Here is a 21964-nt window from a genome sequence, read left to right on the forward strand (position 1 = left end):
AATACATTTCTTATGCTACATATCATGTGTTAAATACATTTCTTATGCTACATATCATGTGTTAAATACATTTATTATGCTACTATGTGTTAAATACATTTGTTATGCTACATATCATGTGTTAAATACATTTCTTATGCTACATATCATGTGTTAAATACATTTATTATGCTACATATCATGTGTTAAATACATTTATTATGCTACATATCATGTGTTAAACACATTTATTATGCTACATATCATGTGTTAAACACATTTATTATGCTACATATCATGTGTTAAATACATTTCTCATGCTACATATCATGTGTTAAATTCATTTCTTATGCTACATATCATGTGTTAAATACATTTATTATGCTACATATCATGTGTTAAACACATTTATTATGCTACATATCATGTGTTAAATACATTTCTTATGCTACATATCATGTGTTAAATTCATTTCTTATGCTACATATCATGTGTTAAATTCATTTCTTATGCTACATATCATGTGTTAAACACATTTATTATGCTACATATCATGTGTTAAATACATTTCTCATGCTACATATCATGTGTTAAATTCATTTCTTATGCTACATATCATGTGTTAAACACATTTATTATGCTACATATCATGTGTTAAATACATTTCTCATGCTACATATCATGTGTTAAATTCATTTCTTATGCTACATATCATGTGTTAAATTCATTTCTTATGCTACATATCATGTGTTAAATACATTTCTCATGCTACATATCATGTGTTAAATTCATTTCTCATGCTACATATCATGTGTTAAATACATTTCTCATGCTACATATCATGTGTTAAATACATTTCTCATGCTACATATCATGTGTTAAATACATTTCTCATGCTACATATCATGTGTTAAATTCATTTCTTATGCTACATATCATGTGTTAAATACATTTCTCATGCTACATATCATGTGTTAAATACATTTCTCATGCTACATATCATGTGTTAAATACATTTATTATGCTACATATCATGTGTTAAATACATTTCTCATGCTACATATCATGTGTTAAATACATTTCTTATGCTACATATCATGTGTTAAATACATTTCTTATGCTACATATCATGTGTTAAATACATTTCTTATGCTACATATCATGTGTTAAATACATTTCTTATGCTACATATCATGTGTTAAATACATTTCTTATGCTACATATCATGTGTTAAATACATTTCTCATGCTACATATCATGTGTTAAATACATTTCTCATGCTACATATCATGTGTTAAATACATTTCTCATGCTACATATCATGTGTTAAATACATTTCTCATGCTACATATCATGTGTTAAATACATTTCTTATGCTACATATCATGTGTTAAATACATTTCTTATGCTACATATCATGTGTTAAATACATTTCTTATGCTACATATCATGTGTTAAATACATTTCTTATGCTACATATCATGTGTTAAATACATTTATTATGCTACATATCATGTGTTAAATACATTTCTCATGCTACATATCATGTGTTAAATACATTTATTATGCTACATATGTGTTAAATACATTTCTCATGCTACATATGTGTTAAATACATTTCTCATGCTACATATCATGTGTTAAATACATTTCTTATGCTACATATGTGTTAAATACATTTATTATGCTACATATCATGTGTTAAATACATTTATTATGCTACATATCATGTGTTAAATACATTTATTATGCTTCATATCATGTGTTAAATACATTTATTATGCTACATATCATGTGTTAAATACATTTATTATGCTACATATCATGTGTTAAATACATTTCTCATGCTACATATCATGTGTTAAATACATTTATTATGCTACATATCATGTGTTAAATACATTTCTTATGCTACATATCATGTGTTAAATACATTTCTTATGCTACATATCATGTGTTAAATACATTTGTTATGCTACATATCATGTGTTAAACACATTTATTATGCTACATATCATGTGTTAAATACATTTATTATGCTACATATCATGTGTTAAATACATTTATTATGCTACATATCATGTGTTAAATACATTTATTATGCTACATATCATGTGTTAAATACATTTCTCATGCTACATATCATGTGTTAAATACATTTATTATGCTACATATCATGTGTTAAATACATTTCTCATGCTACATATCATGTGTTAAATACATTTATTATGCTACATATCATGTGTTAAATACATTTCTCATGCTACATATCATGTGTTAAATACATTTATTATGCTACATATCATGTGGTAAACACATTTATTATGCTACATATCATGTGTTAAATACATTTATTATGCTTCATATCATGTGTTAAATACATTTATTATGCTACATATCATGTGTTAAATACATTTATTATGCTACATATCATGTGTTAAATACATTTATTATGCTACATATCATGTGTTAAATACATTTATTATGCTACATATCATGTGTTAAATACATTTATTATGCTACATATCATGTGTTAAATACATTTATTATGCTACATATCATGTGTTAAATACATTTATTATGCTTCATATCATGTGTTAAATACATTTATTATGCTTCATATCATGTGTTAAATACATTTATTATGCTACATATCATGTGTTAAATACATTTATTATGCTTCATATCATGTGTTAAATACATTTATTATGCTACATATCATGTGTTAAATACATTTATTATGCTACATATCATGTGTTAAATACATTTATTATGCTACATATCATGTGTTAAATACATTTATTATGCTACATATCATGTGTTAAATACATTTATTATGCTACATATCATGTGTTAAATACATTTATTATGCTTCATATCATGTGTTAAATACATTTATTATGCTACATATCATGTGTTAAATACATTTATTATGCTACATATCATGTGTTAAACACATTTATTATGCTACATATCATGTGTTAAACACATTTATTATGCTACATATCATGTGTTAAATACATTTATTATGCTACATATCATGTGTTAAATACATTTATTATGCTACATATCATGTGTTAAATACATTTATTATGCTACATATCATGTGTTAAATACATTTATTATGCTACATATCATGTGTTAAATACATTTATTATGCTACATATCATGTGTTAAATACATTTATTATGCTACATATCATGTGTTAAATACATTTATTATGCTACATATCATGTGTTAAATACATTTATTATGCTACATATCATGTGTTAAATACATTTATTATGCTACATATCATGTGTTAAATACATTTATTATGCTACATATCATGTGTTAAATACATTTATTATGCTACATATCATGTGTTAAATACATTTATTATGCTACTATGTGTTAAATACATTTATTATGCTACATATCATGTGTTAAATACATTTCTCATGCTACATATCATGTGTTAAATACATTTATTATGCTACATATGTGTTAAATACATTTATTATGCTACATATGTGTTAAATACATTTCTCATGCTACATATCATGTGTTAAATACATTTATTATGCTACATATCATGTGGTAAACACATTTATTATGCTACATATCATGTGTTAAATACATTTATTATGCTACATATCATGTGTTAAATACATTTATTATGCTTCATATCATGTGTTAAATACATTTATTATGCTACATATCATGTGTTAAATACATTTATTATGCTACATATCATGTGTTAAATACATTTCTTATGCTACATATCATGTGTTAAATACATTTCTCATGCTACATATCATGTGTTAAATACATTTATTATGCTACATATCATGTGTTAAATACATTTATTATGCTACATATCATGTGTTAAATACATTTATTATGCTACATATCATGTGTTAAATACATTTCTCATGCTACATATCATGTGTTAAATACATTTATTATGCTACATATCATGTGTTAAATACATTTATTATGCTACATATCATGTGTTAAATACATTTATTATGCTACATATCATGTGTTAAATACATTTCTCATGCTACATATCATGTGTTAAATACATTTCTCATGCTACATATCATGTGTTAAATACATTTCTCATGCTACATATCATGTGTTAAATACATTTCTCATGCTACATATCATGTGTTAAACACATTTATTATGCTACATATCATGTGTTAAATACATTTATTATGCTACATATCATGTGTTAAATACATTTCTCATGCTACATATCATGTGTTAAATACATTTCTCATGCTACATATCATGTGTTAAATACATTTCTCATGCTACATATCATGTGTTAAATACATTTCTCATGCTACATATCATGTGTTAAATACATTTCTCATGCTACATATCATGTGTTAAATACATTTCTCATGCTACATATCATGTGTTAAATACATTTCTCATGCTACATATCATGTGTTAAATACATTTATTACTCCTATCATGGACTGCTTGTGCGCTTTCCATGGATGGACTGCTAGGATCTGATCATTTGAAAAAGGCCTCAAGTTATCACCAACCAAAGGGGTTGGGGGTTAATATAATGGTTAAGGTGATTACATCATATTCACAAAGTACAGGGTATGAAAGGGAAATTGGATAGGCTTAAAATGGCTCACAAGGGTAGCTAGCCTAATACTTAACTATGAACCTATGACCTCTGAGATTTTCTCAGCATCTACTTTGAATTTAATTAAAATCTAAATATAATTCCGTTTGGACCTCAGAAAATGGGCTCACAAGCATGCCACAGTTTATTGCCGTACTTATTGGATGGGAACATAAGCATCTCAATTTGCAGAGAGCAAAAATGATCTAAAGATGGCCTTGAGTTCCACCCCATTTTAATGGGAATTGCTCAGTGGTACTAGACAGTCATTAGCAAAGATAAAATATTTTCCTGGATAACCCCAAGTTCCAAACCATATATATTGTACTTTACATGTATGGGTGAACTAAGGTTCACTCAGCAATATGAAAAATATGGGGAGACATTAGTCAGTCTTGATGTATACCTCCTTTGATAAAGGATCCTGGAAGGCAACCCCCACTAGTCCTATCCATGGCCAATGGAGAATGCCACAAGGTTTGCTGTACCTTGAGTAATTCTGAAAATATCCTGTAAAAGTCTTAAAGCTTAAACACGCAAACTGTTTTAGGAGATAAGTTGCTTTATAAATTTGGAAAAAAAATGTCTCTGTGGAGGATATACAGCTGAGTTTTCAGTTTGCATGCAGTGAATCTGAGTTTTGGACATTATTGATGTCCAGTCTTTCTGAATAAACCATACTGGGAAGGTTAGTTTGAAAATGTCTGTTTGCAGACCTGTAGTTGCGATACTTGGATTTATCTTCACCTCAGAGGTTATCAATGCAGTTGCCCAATAAATGTCACGTTGTTCAGATCTTTGATTTTTTATAAATCACAATTATCAGAGTGGTTGGATCAGAGCAAAAATCCAGTCTGTTGTTCTTGTTGCATTAAAAAAAGACATCATGATTCCATCAAAAAGGAAAAAGTACAGATGGTATATTTCAATTAAATGCCTTCCATTTCTGGGGCCTTACTATTGTACATACATTTGATTGTTTTTGCTATCTCCTCTATGCTATCAACCCTTAAATGAGGCTGCTTCCTCTTCAGAGATATTCAGAAGATGATGGCTATTGAGACAGGGCAGACTTGTTGGGTTATTCCAGTTGGGATTGGTAGATAATGGAATTCATGGAAAGTTTGCAAGATAAATGCAGAAGCCAAGGGCAAATGTTTCATTACCTCTGAGGGCTACAGTAAATTTAATTTGAAATGCAGTAATTTTATCTTGATCGCAGATTCTGGACCACTAAAAGTCTATTTTCAAGATAACAGTGATTTTGTTTATTTGAAGTTATAAAATGAGGGTTTTTTAAGGAAATTCCTGGCAAAGCCATATGCTTAGTGATCTACTACATGATTTGACTTTTTGCATTTTGAGAGGACAAAAGAAACTCTGAGACAGTGCAATAATAATGTTATATTTCTTGAGGAAACAATAATCATTCAGTGTAATATATGCACCCAGAGCATAACATAAGGATGAACTGTAGCAGATCACAGTAATAATACCACTGTTTCCCATTCACCCAATCTTAGAGAGATTACTAGTCTTGGGCAGCCATGGTGGTGCAGCGGTTAGCATTGCTGCCTCACAGCAGTTCTCCGGTTCGATCCTTGGCTAGGGTGCCTTCTGAACGGAGTCTGCATGCCTCCCTGTGGTGGCATGGGTTTCCTCTGGGTGTTCTGGTTTCCTCCTACATCCCAAAGACATGCTGTAGGTGGATTGAACACTCTAAATTGGCCCTAGGTATGTGTGTGCATGTGCCTTCTGTGGAAGGTTGGGTGACAGGCTGGCAACTCGACATTGAAAAAACTCTACTGCTAATCATGAGTGAACAGGTGATCTGCTGTGGTGACCCCTAACTGGGAAAAGCCGAAAGAAAAAGAAGGGAGAGCCATAAAACAGGAATAGCAGATTGAGTTCTACCCCTTGGTGCTTAGTTATAAAGTGTACTGCCACTAACTAATTAGACTACAATATGCATACTTTTTTCCTGTGTTGCTAAGTATTTCAGGTGATAGATTACTTAGCTATAGTTCCACCTTAGTGTTGTCATTTGTAATATTGACTCTATTTTTACAGACAAAGAACAGAATTGCTGCATTCATTCGTGGAATCAATTAAGTATTGGGGGAATTTGTGTGTCAAGGCATAATTAACAAGTGTTTCTGCCTATGATGCTGAAATACTGTATCAAGGCTAAAGACTTGAAGGACATATTTCTGGAGTTTGCTTGTTTCATGCACATTTATAATTTTGCCAGCAATTTTCTTTCAGATGATTGACATGATGCAGTTCACACAGAAAGAGGTGAAAATAAACACACTTGTTATATATGCATGTAGGTGAATATTACTTTGGTATTACAAAATTGCATTTATAGTCACACATTTTTTATTTTGTCACTTCAGCTCAATGATCACTGTTGTATATCATGGTGCACTTTTATTGTACTAACTTGTATAAATGTAATAACCTGCAGTTATTTGCCATCCACTGTAGTACCTTTGTATTGTAACCATATATATCTGTATGTGTATGTATATATAATGTAATAAACTTGTTGTGCTTGATTATTTTCATTGTAACCCTGTCTGTTGTGTCAAGAGTCTCTTGTTAGATACTGCAATCTACCAGTTTCTCCTGATATGTTACCCTCTGATAATGGTCTGTACCTGTCCTAGCTTCAGATCTTGTTTACTGCCATTGGAGATGGTCAGTCCTCATGTCAGCTAAGTGCTCACAAAATTTTTTCCACGTGGAAAAAATGGCACTCCAGCCTTCTTCTTCCATTAGATAATAGATATTACAAAAGCAAAACATGTTTGTGTTTATTAGGATATCCTATGGATTCATTAAAGGACTTTGCGCTAAAAAGGCCATTCTCCCATGATGTGCCGATTTGTGATTCAGAGATATGTTAGTTGTAGTGAGGTTATTGCCAGCTAATTTATATGTCTGAATCACATTCACCACCACATGTTGCCTTTTTTGGTAGTAAAGTGCTACTTGTGTACGCGATGGAATTCCCCAAGTCTCTCTCCCACAAATGCAAGTACTCACAGCATGAACGCACTCTCATAAACTGCACACACACACAGACACACACACAGACACACACACAGACACACACACACACACACACACACACACACACACACACACACACACACACACACACACACACACACACACACACACACACACACACACACACACACACACACACACACACACACACACACCAATATTCTCATACTTTTTTCCCTGACCTATTTTTCCTCCTGTTGTTCCCCACACCCCATAATAGTTGAAGTGCCATTACTGCACCTATAAATTATGGCACAGTGGTCTAATAAATCCCCCTAAACCCTGATCACTGTGGTGCTGTTGGTGCCATTATGATATTTCTACTCCAAGAGATTCCTGGTGGTCTAGTGTATCCCCCACTCCCAATGCCCATACTGCTGATGGTGCCATTATGGCACTTCTACTCCATGAAATTCCTGGTGGTCCAGTGTATCCCCCACACCCATCGTCCATACTGCTGATGGTGCCATTATGGCATTCCTAAACAGGGTATACCCTGCTGTATAGTTGCTCCCCCCACCCCTGATCCCTATTGTGGTGTCAGTGCCATTACAGCACTTGCTTTAACAGTTTTTTCTAGTGTCTAGAGGACTGACAATGCATTTCAGCTTTCCTCAAAGAACCTGTTGCAGTGGTAACAAATTCTTCCAGAAACTCCAGTCAGTCCCATTCAGAGAATGTGTAAGATGAGACATGCGGGCTCCTAAATGGAGTCCATCACTTCAGACATGGACTTGGACAATAGACAGGGATCCCCGCAATTCCTCATTAGATGAAGTCCTTGAATTAATGAGACAGAGAGGATCATGGCCCACTGAAACAGGCTCTCAGGATGAGGAAGGGATATTTGAGGCATACCATTCTGCTCCCTGTACCTCTTGGATGGTCCCTCCAGCAGATAGTCTTATTGTCCTGGTCACCAGGAGTACATGGCCAGAGTCTGACACTACAAAAACTGTACCTCACAAGCTAGACAAAAGGATAGGCATTTCTGGTTCAAAGGACTTCTATTGGGCAATATGATTTTTGCAGCTGCAATCAAGAAGGAACTCATATATGCTCCATAATGCAGTCAATGGAGCATCTAGAGCAGGAGGTATAATTGTCACTATGCGATGCCATTCCTGATTATGCTTATTTGATTTTCCAGACAGCTTAAAGTTGTTTTTCACCAACACCCTCTTTGATGGCAACACTCTTCATTTCTATGGTGAGGAAGAAGTTATCAAAATGTGAACAAGAATGAAAGATGCTGTCTGCTGTAAGGGTTAAATCTGAGAACTCACAACAATCTTTTAGCAGGAATTAGATGGGCTCCAAGTTACTGTTGTTTAGAAAACCCCAGCATCTGTTCTTTGATTTTTCCACAGTTAGTGGCATCCTTGTCAGAGTTGGTTCTTTAAATGAATGTTAAAAAAGAGGTTGTGGAGATCTTCAGAATCAAAGTTTTCAAGGTTCCTTCTCCAGAAAGGAGAACCGGTGACCCAGAAGTCTTGCCCAACTGCCCACTTTGAAATGTTGATGGGGGCATCTATCTTTCCACTCCAGTGTGTGGCTGGCTATCAAGCAGGATAGATGGGAAAGCGAGATAACATCTGGATATTAAATCATTCCCTTCCCTACTCAGAAACTTTTGCCAATGCCAGAAATTCCAATCCACCGATTCAAAGAGCCCCAAAAGGAGTTACATATCCTCCCTTTAAAATAGATCCATGCAGAAAGTCCCACCAGATAAAAGCAAGTCAGCAATTTGTTTCAGATTTTTTTAGTACCAAACAACAACAATGACATCAAACCATTTCCAGACCTCACTGGCCTAAACCAGTATGTTAAAATAACCCCATTCAGGATGGTCACAGCGCAAGCAGTTCTGACCTATCTAAGGGCTAATAACTGGATGTGCTCAACAGAACTCTAGGATGCTTACCTTCACATAAAGATTACAAAATAATCTGAGGGTTCTTTCACTTATTGCTAGGAGCCAGACACTATCAGTTCAGAGTTATGTCCTTCGATCCCATCACAGCCCTCTGAGTGCTCATTGAGTGCATGCCAGTGGTCACAGCCTTTCTGTGACTACAGAGAATAAGTATTTTTGCATATCTAAATGATTAGCTCTTTGCTGCAACAAACTTAGGGTCATAACAATTAGGTAGTGGTTCTGTTGTAATGCTGTGCCAATCCTCAAGTATTTCTGTCACCCTTGAAAACTCTTGCTCCACCTAACATAGTAGATCAAATGTATTGGATGTTGTCTAGGTATAAGGAAATGTTTTATATGTCTACCTACAGAATGAATTCTCATCAACAGAAATACTGTGCTTCTTTTGCTACAACAGCACTCCCTTACAGCTTCTCCTGTCTCAGAGGTACTACAGTTCTTGACATTGCTCTGTAAAGTAGGATCTAGGTTTTCTCCCATTAATGTACAGTTAGCCACTTTCTTCAATTATCATTATGGCATATCAGCTTTGATATCACACAAGCTATGCAAAGCTTTCTTTAAATAGCTCTTTCTGTTATGTCCTCATGTCAAGGACCCCATGCCTTCTTGGGAGATAAATTTAGTTTTAGAGGCCTTAATAAGATTACGCTTCAAACCAGCCTTCTTGGGAAATCATTTTTTCTTGATGGCTATTAATTCTACCAAGAGAATATTGAAACTTCATGCCTTCTCCTCTGCTGTTCCTTACCTGGTTTTCCACAAAGATAATGTCTCACTGAGAGCTGATCTGTCCTTTGTCCATAAAATAGATTCAGAATGGCCCATATGTAGCTATACTTGGGTTTCATAAGAACTTTCAATGTCCAGGATGCTGTAATTGTGAAACAAGGATGATTGTTTATGTGGGGACATGTACAGCTTGTCCAGGATTTTATGTCGGAAAGACAACTAGAAGGTTAAGGGATAGAATTTCAGAGCATGTTCAAGACATCAAAAATAAAAAAAAACAAGCAGTTATTTTTTATATGCACAGTACATCATGTACCAACTTTAATAAATTTATATTCTTCATTATTAATAAAGTTAACACCAGGGGGGGGCCTTAAGTTAGAAGTTGAAATAAAGGAAACCGAGTGGCAGATAAGGTTAAATGCAAAACAGGAACCAGGAATAAATGACTACATTTTGATTTCAGCAATACTGAAACACAAGGCATGACAACTATAAAGCCTGATTAGTATGGGAATATATTTGTATTGCATTTTTATTGTATTCTTATGAAATTTAATGCACAAGAGAATGTATTTTCAAACAGTAATTGTTTTATGGTTATAATATTCACTGTGTGCTAATTGAATTTGATTGGAATACTGTGGGACGTGGAAGGAAGTCACATTTTTGGAGTGGCACATTGACCCTGATGATGCCCTTTTGTACATGCAAAAGCACTTATTCACTGTTTTTATTGTTTTTAAATTAAAAATAAAGTGTTTCCATCCAAGCACGAACTGGTCATTAGTAGTTTATGGTTTTGTGGAACAGCAAGTATTGTCGTTTCATTTAGATACAGAATCTAACTTGAATCAACCAATCCATTTACCAGTGTTATTCCCCAATCATTTGAACAAAGAAAAATATTTATTGCATGTATTGGATGTTCATTGACAATTACAGTTCTGTCTACACAGAGCCAGAGCATTTCAGAAAGATTCCCAATTGTTTATTTCTTTCACCCAAAGGAAGTTGTTGAAAAAGATTTTTAACAAACCTTGTCCAAATGGTTATCAGATTCTATAACCTTTATCTACTCAAATAATAAAATAACTTTTCCATTCAATCCAAAAGCTCTTACCACTAGTTAACTGCATTTTTTTTCTTAAAATTCTGGTGGAGGAAATGTGTACTGCAGCTACATAGTTTACCTTATATACATTTGCCATGCATTCTAAACTAGATATAATATTCAGATTTAGAAGTTCCTTCAGGGCTTTGATTCTGAAAGGTTACTTGTCATGATATCATCCAAGATATAAAAGGCAGCTTCAGATTCTGTCCCAGAAGAAAGACTGGACAGAATAATGAAACAGAATTCAAAAGTTATATACTTTATATAATGTTGGCGCCTTCTCATCTTAGTCCATCTTATATGACTTCTTTCCCTCCACCCCACTTCAGAATTATCACTGTGCTCCCAATTATCTTTATAGAATATTTTTCATGTAAGGGACTACCTGTTTTTTGTACTTGGCAAACTCAGTCTGACACCAGGAGGATGAGCATGGCATTATGGGTATGGGAAGGTAATGTTCAGGAGCTCAAGGCTGAGAGCATTAGCTGATTGCCTGATCACATCCAACAAGTGGCTCCAGTCCCAGTAGTCATATAGGACGGACTAGGCTGAAAAGGATCCAGCTTTCTGGTAAGTATATTACTTCCATTTTTTACTGTAACAAAACGGAACTTACTATTTGTACTTGTAAAAATGTGCTTCTGTAATTTTGTGGAACTTTTCTCCTTGGGCCATCCCTGAAAAGACATAGCAATGTACCAGATGGACTACCCAATAAACAAATGCAAATACATAAACAAGAATAATCTATATACAAGATTAATTTCAAGCATCAGAATGAAATTAGGAAATGTTAGTCTCTTTTCATATCTAATTTGTGGACCTTGATCCCATGTTCAAAAACAGCAAATCCGACAGTAATCTGCCCAGTCTCAAATCTGGCTGGCCACCAAAAAATTATTAATTCTCCTCAATAAAATCCTGTCTGCAAAACTGTCAACAATTTCTAACCCCCCCCCCCCAAAAAAAAAAAAAAAACGAATTCTGTTGACAAAACACTGTTCTGAAAATAACATTTTCACAGTTACACCAGTAAACTAAAGTAAACTAGAATTAGTTACAAATGCAAAACTTCTGGGAGTCAGTATACATGAAATCTTTGACTTTGATTTTCAAATGGTCATAAGAAACCACACCAAAACCTTTCCTTAATAACATTTCTAAGAAAATCACTGTCTCTTCTTACCTACTTCCAACAGTACTGTATGCCACAACAGTTGTTATTAACTCTCATGCCACATTATTGTTTAAACAAGAGCAGTGCTTCAACAAAATTGCAAGATTTGCAGTCAGTATATCTGTCAAAACTTACCATTGCATATCCTTGAAACTCCTCAACTGAACTGAACGATGCAATCATCTTACCTTCTCCTATCTAATACTGTTCACATCTTACTGTATTATCCTGAAAGGTGGTCCTCTTAAACTAATTTGCTAAATTGATAAAGACACCTTAGCTTGGCAGATTAATGTCTTGTTTTTATAGTTAGGGCCATAATGCTGCTGTTAATATTCTGGACTCTGCCTTTATGTCAAAGGCTTGAAACTCAGTCCTGATATATGTCAGACAACAATCTCATTCACATATGTTTAAAACTCAGTTAAAGCAGTATTGTAAAGACCCCTATCTTTGCTCCTGCTCCATTGTCCCAGGATAGAACCTTGTCCATAAAGGCTCCTTCCATCAATTAATGCTTATTTTCTACAATTAGCTCTATATCTCCAGTATCATCTGCTGATGACACATTGATATTATAAAAATCACTCTGCTCCTTGTAACCTTCTGTTTCTCTGTCTTTCTGCTGTGTAACTGAGCTGGTGTTACTTCCTGACTCCACTCTCAATTCCTTGTCTCTGTATTTCTTCATTTCTTTTCCCCCTCGTATTAATCCTTTCCATATTGCATTAACACATTTGTCTTATGACAAAGGAACATTATACTTTTCTAAGTTTAAAATGACTTTTCTTTACTTTTCTCCACTTGTATTGTGATGTACTGTTAATATAAAGTGCAATGCATTTATTATTTCATTCTGCCATTCATTATGTCTGTATCTATTATTGTAATTGATACCACTCATATTATTTTACTAAATTGTTACTGTCTTTCAAGCTTTTTCCTTGGGCCTCCACAAATAATGGGTTATTTCATGCTCAGTCAGATCTTCCTGATAAGCAAATACAAATAAATAATAAATAAATATGCGTGTTTCTTGTCCTCTTTACTTCACAAGTGAACCAAATGATTTCTGTTGTTTATTAAGAGCTGGGAATAGATAACCGGAGAGTGTTAAAACATTGTATTACAGTCACCCTTGTGAAGATTTAAACCAGTTAAGGGGGCCACACACCCTTACAAATGATATTGCAGAAAATGCAGCTTGCAGATATTGATGATCGGGAATATGCTTGCATACAGGTAGGATATGATTCATATAATCCGATCATATTCACAATGCACACCATCTGGTATTCTTAACAGTCCCTCGATATTTGTTTATAACCTTAGTGCTGAGATCCATTTATTTTAGACAAATATTTTATTATATGTGATTTTCCATTCTAGTTTATTCTGTTCACATGTATTATTAAACTGTTGCACACTTATCAAGAAAATACATTTTGCAGAAGTCTGTTTTTTATATCAACATCTTTTTTATATTTTTTAGCATTGGACCTTGCTATGGCAGTTCATAAGATCATAAGACTATTATGGTTTATGATTAAATAGAATTAACTCTTCGGTAAACTTTTTTAAAGGGAAGAGCACTGTGTTAGATGAGTTAAGGTCACAGTGGTCCTAAATCAGATTAAATCAAATCTAATTCAATAGCAGAAAATGGCTTAATTTTGAGACATTGACAACTAGATTCTATGGCATTTTTTAAATAAAAATATAGGTTATTTTTAATCATTTTAATGTTAGGACAACATTTAATACTTTTGTGCAAGAGAATTCTGTGTTCCATAAACAACCTACCGTTTTTGCTTAATATTTTACTAGTTTCAGTGAAATTCTGTCGGGAAACAATAAGGAATAACCTAACCAAGACTGAGCTTGTGGAAACAGAGTCTGATAATTCTTCATCCATATTATGACTATGAAGATATGCAAATATCTTGATGTAACAATGGATCAAGGTTCCATTATATGTGTCTTCTAAATAATCATATGGCAAGTACCTGGCATACACCCTTATACAGTTGCTGTGCAATACATTTCCCTCTACCACCCTTTTATATGCAAAACAGACTGCACCTCATTTCTGTGCCACAAAATTCCATGTGTGGTCCACATCTCTTAACTGTCCAGATTTTTGCTGAATGTCAAGATTTGTGCCTCATATTTTGTACTGTTCCTCAGAAAATTTGTGTTTTTCTGACAATTCACTGAGGATTGACGTCACTAAATAATGATATATATATTTCAGTTTCATACTTCCTATCCTTTAGAAAAATGCATGATGATAAAAATCCTGTTATACTACCAACCTTCTAAGTTTAAAAGAGTAATGCTTATAATCTCTCCCTATCGGGGGGGCATTTTTCCTACATTAGTGTGGGCTTTGTCCAGATTTCTTGAGCTAAGAGATTGATAAATATGGTACGGTCAGTCCTTCAATGGAAGCAGCACTATTCTTCCTTGGGGTTAAAGAACTGGTCATTCGCTGATCACTCCCAAATTTTATACTGAATCATGTGACTTGTAGGCCATTTCTCCATCCCCAGTCAAATAAAGCATTATTTGGATTATATGCCATTATCAGAAGACTGGATCATCATACAGCTTGTTATATTTTAGTCTGACTTTGAGTAGTTGACAATGCTCACTTACTCCATATTATACTGACATTGCTGTACGCATGCTCTGTATGTATGCATGCATGTAAAAACTCTTACTAATAGTCAGTGTTCCTAAACTTTTCTTATTTATTCATTCCAGTTATTAGTTTCTGTAAATGACATAGCCAAAACTACAGTGATTTTTTTTTTTAAATATACTTTTTTTTTTAATTTATAAATTTCTTTCGGATAGTGATTCTGCTAAAAAGTAAACTTGTCAAACTCAGGAAGACCCAAGCCTTTGGGTGATTATCATTATGTTTTCAAACTGCTATGATAAATGGGAGAATACCGTGGATGGTAAGTTATGGAAACACTGAGATAATGTGGCTCATGGATGAAGATACACTCGCCGTTCAAGTCTAACAACAATAAAAAGTCATTCCAGGAAGTCTAAAACTGAAGCACAATTTTTTTTTTAAGTCAAGAAAGTAAAGATGTCTTTATGTCAAAGATAATGGCAATTAATACTGACACTGTTACAAGCAGTGAAAATAAAATGTTTTTAATCATAGCTTACTGACCTGCTAAAATATGTAGCCATAAACAACTGCAATTATACTGAAAATAACTCTAATTATGCTGAAAATAATATCTCTAGGCAAGATAAGGCACATTCTAAGGGCCAAATTCATGGCACTGTGTAAAACTGAAAGCTGCTGCTGGCAAAAGTATTACTTTTATATTCTGGTCTTGGTTTTTCATAATTACCCACTATTGCAGCTGAATGCTTCTTAAATTTATCAGACGCATATGTTTGGTAAAAAGAATGGCAGTAGTGCTGAAAACCAGCTTCAGTATGAATTTGCTTGTAAGTGTCAGTTTTAGTATTCTATCTAGTGTAACTAAGATGCATTATGACTGGCATTATCCAGTGATCATACTGCTACGACTGCAGCACCATGGGAAGCAAATGATGAGTAAAAATGTTCGTGTCTTAGTCATGAATGGACAGAGCAACTGGCTTCACATTCATTGAGGGAAGAGGATGAAATCAATAGGCCAGTGACAGGCCAGGCACAGGCCAGGTGGTTAAAAAGGAAAGGGGGAGAAATCAATAGGCCAGGCACAGGCCAGGTGGTTAAAAAGGAAAGGGGGAGAAATCAATAGGCCAGGCACAGGCCAGGTGGTTAAAAAGGAAAGGGGGAGAAATCAATAGGCCAGGCACAGGCTAGGTGGTTAAAAAGGAAAGGGGGAAAAATCAATAGGCCAGGCACAGGCCAGGTGGTTAAAAAGGAAAGGGGGAGAAATCAATAGGCCAGGCACAGGCCAGGTGGTTAAAAAGGAAAGGGGGAGAAATCAATAGGCCAGGCACAGGCCAGGTGGTTAAAAAGGAAACCGGGAGAAATCAATAGGCCAGGCAGAGGCCAGGTGGTTAAAAAGTAAAGCGGGAGAAATCAATAGGCCAGGCACAGGCCAGGTGGTTAAAAAGGAAAGGGGGAAATGAAGCACAGTAAAGTTAAGATTGTCTGTGGCATTCGCCCATTCCGAAGGCTACCTGTGACCATCTAGTTGGTCAGAAGAAAAATCAGGGAGATCAGCTATTAAATGGAATGGATACAACGAAATATATATGTGTAAATGGACAGTTGGATTCATAAATGCTGTTGTACACTGTGTACCAAGTCAGAGATGCTGTATGGTGACTCATGCAGACTAAATGTGCCATTTAAAGAACAATAACAACAGTAGTATATCAAGGTTGTGAATGGCATACTGTGAAAGTACAAAGAATACAATGTGAACCAGGCCTGATGCTTGGATTGCAAGCAAGCCTTGGCACGTACACTGTGCATAGATATACAGACTTCATAGAAAGTGCATTTGAACATCAAGAATACAGAACTCATTAATGCCATAACAGTAACAGCAAGACATGCCATCAATAGGGAGATACACACAGCAATATCAGTACTCTACACTGTCATATGATCATAGAGAATGGCATGCAGATACCAGAAGTGACACAGGTAGCATACAGGGCAAATGAAATATTTACAGAGTCATGCACAGTAACAAGGGTGAGAGTCATATACAGTAACAGTAACAGTCTGTCTGTGAACTGCAGTAGAGCATGCATTCAGGACAGGAGCACCACAAGGAAGACATTGGATACCTCCAGTAATGTTACACTTAAGAATGTGCTCACATTACCTTAGTTGTAATCAGTAACATGACAAGCATGTTATAGAATTGCAACATGGGTGCAACATGAGGCCCACCTCTGTGTAGATATGGGTTGTTATGAAGTGCAGAACTTTAGAACATGCAGATGTAAATTGTGGCAAGGCACAGAATCTATATATATATATATATATATATATATATATATATATATATATATATATATATATATATATATGAGTATGTGAAGATGTGTGTTAATTACTGACATTCCCTGTTCAGCTTTTGCACTATTGATGGTTCACCTTTATTAGCGTGTTCTGATAATGATGGTGCGCACTATTTCATAGGATTGTATGCACTCCCTTCATGTTCTAAGCATGAATTATTAGGAGAAATCATGAGAAAATCATGCTGTCCACCTCATATTGCCTCAGTAAGCATCCTGTTACTACATGAGATTTCTAATTAGAAGTTGTATTTTATTTTCAGGTGGTATCTCTTGGATTTTATTTGGGTGACCAGGCCTACCTCCGTAGCAGCTGGAACATCTTGGATGGATTCCTGGTTTTTGTTTCTCTCATTGACATAGTTGTCTCAATGGCATCTGCAGGTGGAGCCAAGATCCTTGGAGTTCTCAGGGTTTTACGACTCCTTCGTACTCTTAGGCCACTCAGGTAATGAGACGTATAATAAAAAATTACATTTTCAGTTTATCAGAGCAACTTTTTAATTCATGTTTTAAGAACTAAGAAAGATACAACTGAGAAGAGCAAAGTTTTGAAATTATCAATAGTTCTTTTCCCCATGTATTTTTATTTATTTATATATTGCTTTTGTTTAGATCTTTGAAAGTTTCCTAGATAGTAGTATAATGTTGGAGGTAAGAAATAGCTCTTAACACAGTAGTGACCTCTCTATTACTTAGGGACCTTACTTTCAACTACTTCTAACTTTTTTCTACCACTCCATTTTAGGAAAGGTCAATTGTATAACTGCTGTTCAGTGTATCTTAAACCTGAATGTAATGTTATGTATATATAACTATGAAAATAATATTATGTTTTGTAAAGTGTTTTATAATAAGTTAGCACTATATGTGCTAAATGCTGTTATTGCTTATGACTGTAATCTGCTTGAAACTAGCATTTACTAAATGTTTAATATGTATTATTATCTTGGAGCTTTTCTCCCAGGGCCTCCGCTGAAAATGGACATATATCCAATCAGATTATCCCGATCAACAAATGTAAAATAAATAAAATAAAATAAAAAAAAAAATCTTATATCTGCTATACTTGGGTGCTAATAGTAATTTTAATCTCACTCACAGTGCCACATTAAGTTACTGACAATACAACTACGAAATGTCTGTTTCATGAAAGAACATGACAGTCAGTAATGTGACATGCATGTAATGTGAAGTATTGTGAGATAAATGAAACTAGACCAGATACTTGGACTTACATGAAATCCATCTTAATTATTTCTGTAAAATTTTGCATTTCCTCAAAAGTGAACAACAATTCACATTAGCTTTTACAAACTCATGGTTGATTGCTTTACAAACTGAGCATTAGTCCTGGGGAAAGACAGACGCAGATCTATAAATTTTACATTCAGATGAGAATAGATGATTGCAGCTTTAGTTCTGGCAGCCTGCTATTGAAACTACTGATAGCCAAAATGAAATGCCTGGAATGCTAACTTGAGATGCAAAAACGAAAAAAAAAGGTCTTAAGGCCCCCCAAGTCCTCATGCTCTGCACAGTATCAGAAAGGAAAAGAAAAAAAAGGTCTGTTCTCAGTCTGGTGCTCCTTGATTCTATATTGTATATCTAATAAGAATAGGTGCTAGGTGTGAGAATATATTTGAAGTTCTCTGTTCATTTTTTTAAAGTACTAGGTTAGCTGCCCTTGCATTTTAAGAATTAAAAAAAAACAAAAAAAAACAAGATGCTTTAAATTGCCATGCAGCCGAGCAGCACAGTTATAATTATGCAACTGCTGGGATGGTTGGCATTAAGTTATACAAAACCTGCAAGCTAACTCTTTTTCTCCAGTTCAACTGGCCTTCATGTGCCGGTCAATAATATCCATTTCCTGAGCTGAATATAAACCTGTTTAAATACTACAGTCATTCCTGGCCTGCTTGGCTGATTGCCCGGTCCGTTTCATGAAGTACACAAGCTATATCTATATATTTGTATTGTGCAGGGATTTCAAATTCCAGGGGAAAGGCATTTCATTGGAGATTCTGCAAATAATCTTCTAGACCAGGCCACTTGGGAGTACCTTAGACAAGCTGGACTATTCAATAGCTGTAATGCAATTGCTATGCAGAGATGTGAGTGACTGTTGCTCTTTAATAACATGTTATGAGAGAGAGAAAAACAGTATTTGCTTAATGACCAATGTCACTTTGATGATTGAGACATACGTGTGTGTGTGTGTGTGTGTGTGTGTGTGTGTGTGTGTGTGTGTGTGTGTGTGTGTGTGTGTGTGTATAAAACATTTTACCTCCAAGATTAACTTTCAGGTAAGACAGAGTGTTTTTTTGACTCTGCTGTCTGCTTCTCAGGTACCTGTTGCTGCTAGGACACGAGCCAAACTCCCAATAACTTGTTCCTTCCCTAAGGAGCAAATACAGAACAAAATACCTGGGGTCTTTTGTCTTGACTCAGACTCCCTTTGTGTCAGCTGTTGATGAGTAACTCCTCTAGAGCCATTTGTTGTTCCCCAGGCTTCTCATAATTTCTCAGTCCTTGTAGTGAGCTACTTGAGATATTACTAAGGAATGGGGCAGTCAGGTGCTTCCTATGCAGCTATTCAGCTACTGTATCTGCTTATGAAAAAAGCACCCTTGCCAGTGGATTAGGGTATTCTCCTTTCCTAATATGCTCTTTGTAGATTCCTCTTGGGGGAGGGACCATCCTTCTAGCTTCTCTTCTCTCTCTCTCTCTCTCTCTTTCTCTCATTCTTGGGGATTTCCAAATGGCTATACTTGCAATAGTTTATTCAAGGCTTTCAGCCATTTGCTCCATGTAAGTTTGACAAATTATATAAGATCCCCAGACTTAAAATCTGTTTTTGATGGCTTATTCCGAATCCCTTAGTATTCCTGGACTATCAAGGATGTGCTTATGATATTACTAATAGTGTTTCTACAGCACCTGATATGGGGCAGTGTCGACAACAGCTGCCTGGTTACATGTTCAGACTTTTCCAGAGGATCTCATACCTGAGACCCAATATACTTCCCTAAATAAGGGTTTGTTCTTTTGCCTCCCTCTGCTGGGGTCCTTTTAAATGGTGACAAAAAGGAAAACTTATTTTAAGAATTACTCTTCTTTCCTACATAGCAAATTATGATGGAAATATTTCTGCTAGTTGAGAATCAAAAATAAACCTTCCAGCAAGGCCAATACAGTGTTAGTATAGCAATGTTAGGGAGTCTCACTTGGTAGGCAGGTCCAAAACAGAGCTGGAATTATCTAAGCAATCAGTGTGTTATTATGCTCCCTCACAGGTCCCCCCCCCCGTACTTGCAGTCCTGTTAGATACTCCCAAACTGTGGCTCCAGATGAATTCAGATTCTTGGGGACTGAGATTTTTTGCAAGAACTATAAACCACAGTGGATTATTATTTCTTCTTGAGGCTGCAGACTGGCCCTATTCTAAACATTCTCAGTCAAAAGTTATCAGACAATTTTTAATTTTTCTGTGTAGAGTTTACATTTACAGGTTCCTAGATAGACCTTTCTTATGTCGACACTTCTATCAGTGTCTAAAAATGGACCGATCTCATTAATAGAATTTTGCAGAGGACGAAGCAGTCATTTTTTTCCATATTTGGTACATTGTTTTAATCTTAAAGATTGTTTCAGAAGTTGTTATGATTCTGCCTTGGAAAAAAAGATCTACATTTCAGGCTGGGATTTAAGGTAAACTAAAATGAATCCGTACTTATTCTTTCTCATATTATATTTTTTTCTGTGTTTCTTTCTGGACTCATCAAATATGACTGTTTTCCTTCATGAGGACAACTGGAATGCTACTAGAAGCAGTTTCTGAGATTTTCCCTCAGTCATAGGTACTTTTTTGGAAATATCACAAACATCTAGACCTCCTGGCTTTACATATTCTCATGTTTCTTTGGCCACCCTTTGCATGTGACAAATATAATAGTATGTTTCTAGACCATATTCAATCTGTAGCCACAGATGCACTGGATTCTGATTGGATGTTGTGTCCAAAAGGAGTTAAGGTCCAGGATCACTAGAACTAATAAGATAATTTAAAACACATAAATGTTAAAACATGATGGCTCTAATAAAATATTTTCTGTTCTCCAAGCCATATATCATCTGCAGACCTTCTGCAAGCAGTCGCACACAACATCACATTAATGTCATATATTGGGTAACCAGGTCCAACCCTACCTTTACAGATTATTATATGCCTTCAGAGCAAAATATTGGTGCAGATAAGCAGGACCAGGACAGACCCTCAGG

The 21964-nt window shown here is 34.8% G+C and overlaps 1 protein-coding gene across 1 annotated transcript in view; it reads left to right on the forward strand.

The window, feature by feature from the left end:
* Positions 1-21964, forward strand: part of CACNA1I (calcium voltage-gated channel subunit alpha1 I) — a 3136920-nt gene that overhangs the window by 2375999 nt on the left and 738957 nt on the right. The window contains exon 19 of the mRNA XM_044073362.1: positions 17944-18128. Coding sequence (XP_043929297.1) covers positions 17944-18128 — 185 coding nt within the window. The remainder of the gene's footprint in view (positions 1-17943; positions 18129-21964) is intronic.

This window comes from Protopterus annectens, chromosome 1.part0, assembly GCF_019279795.1.
Source record: "Protopterus annectens isolate FY-2018-M chromosome 1.part0, PAN1.0, whole genome shotgun sequence".
NCBI classification, from domain to species: Eukaryota; Metazoa; Chordata; order Ceratodontiformes; family Protopteridae; genus Protopterus; species Protopterus annectens.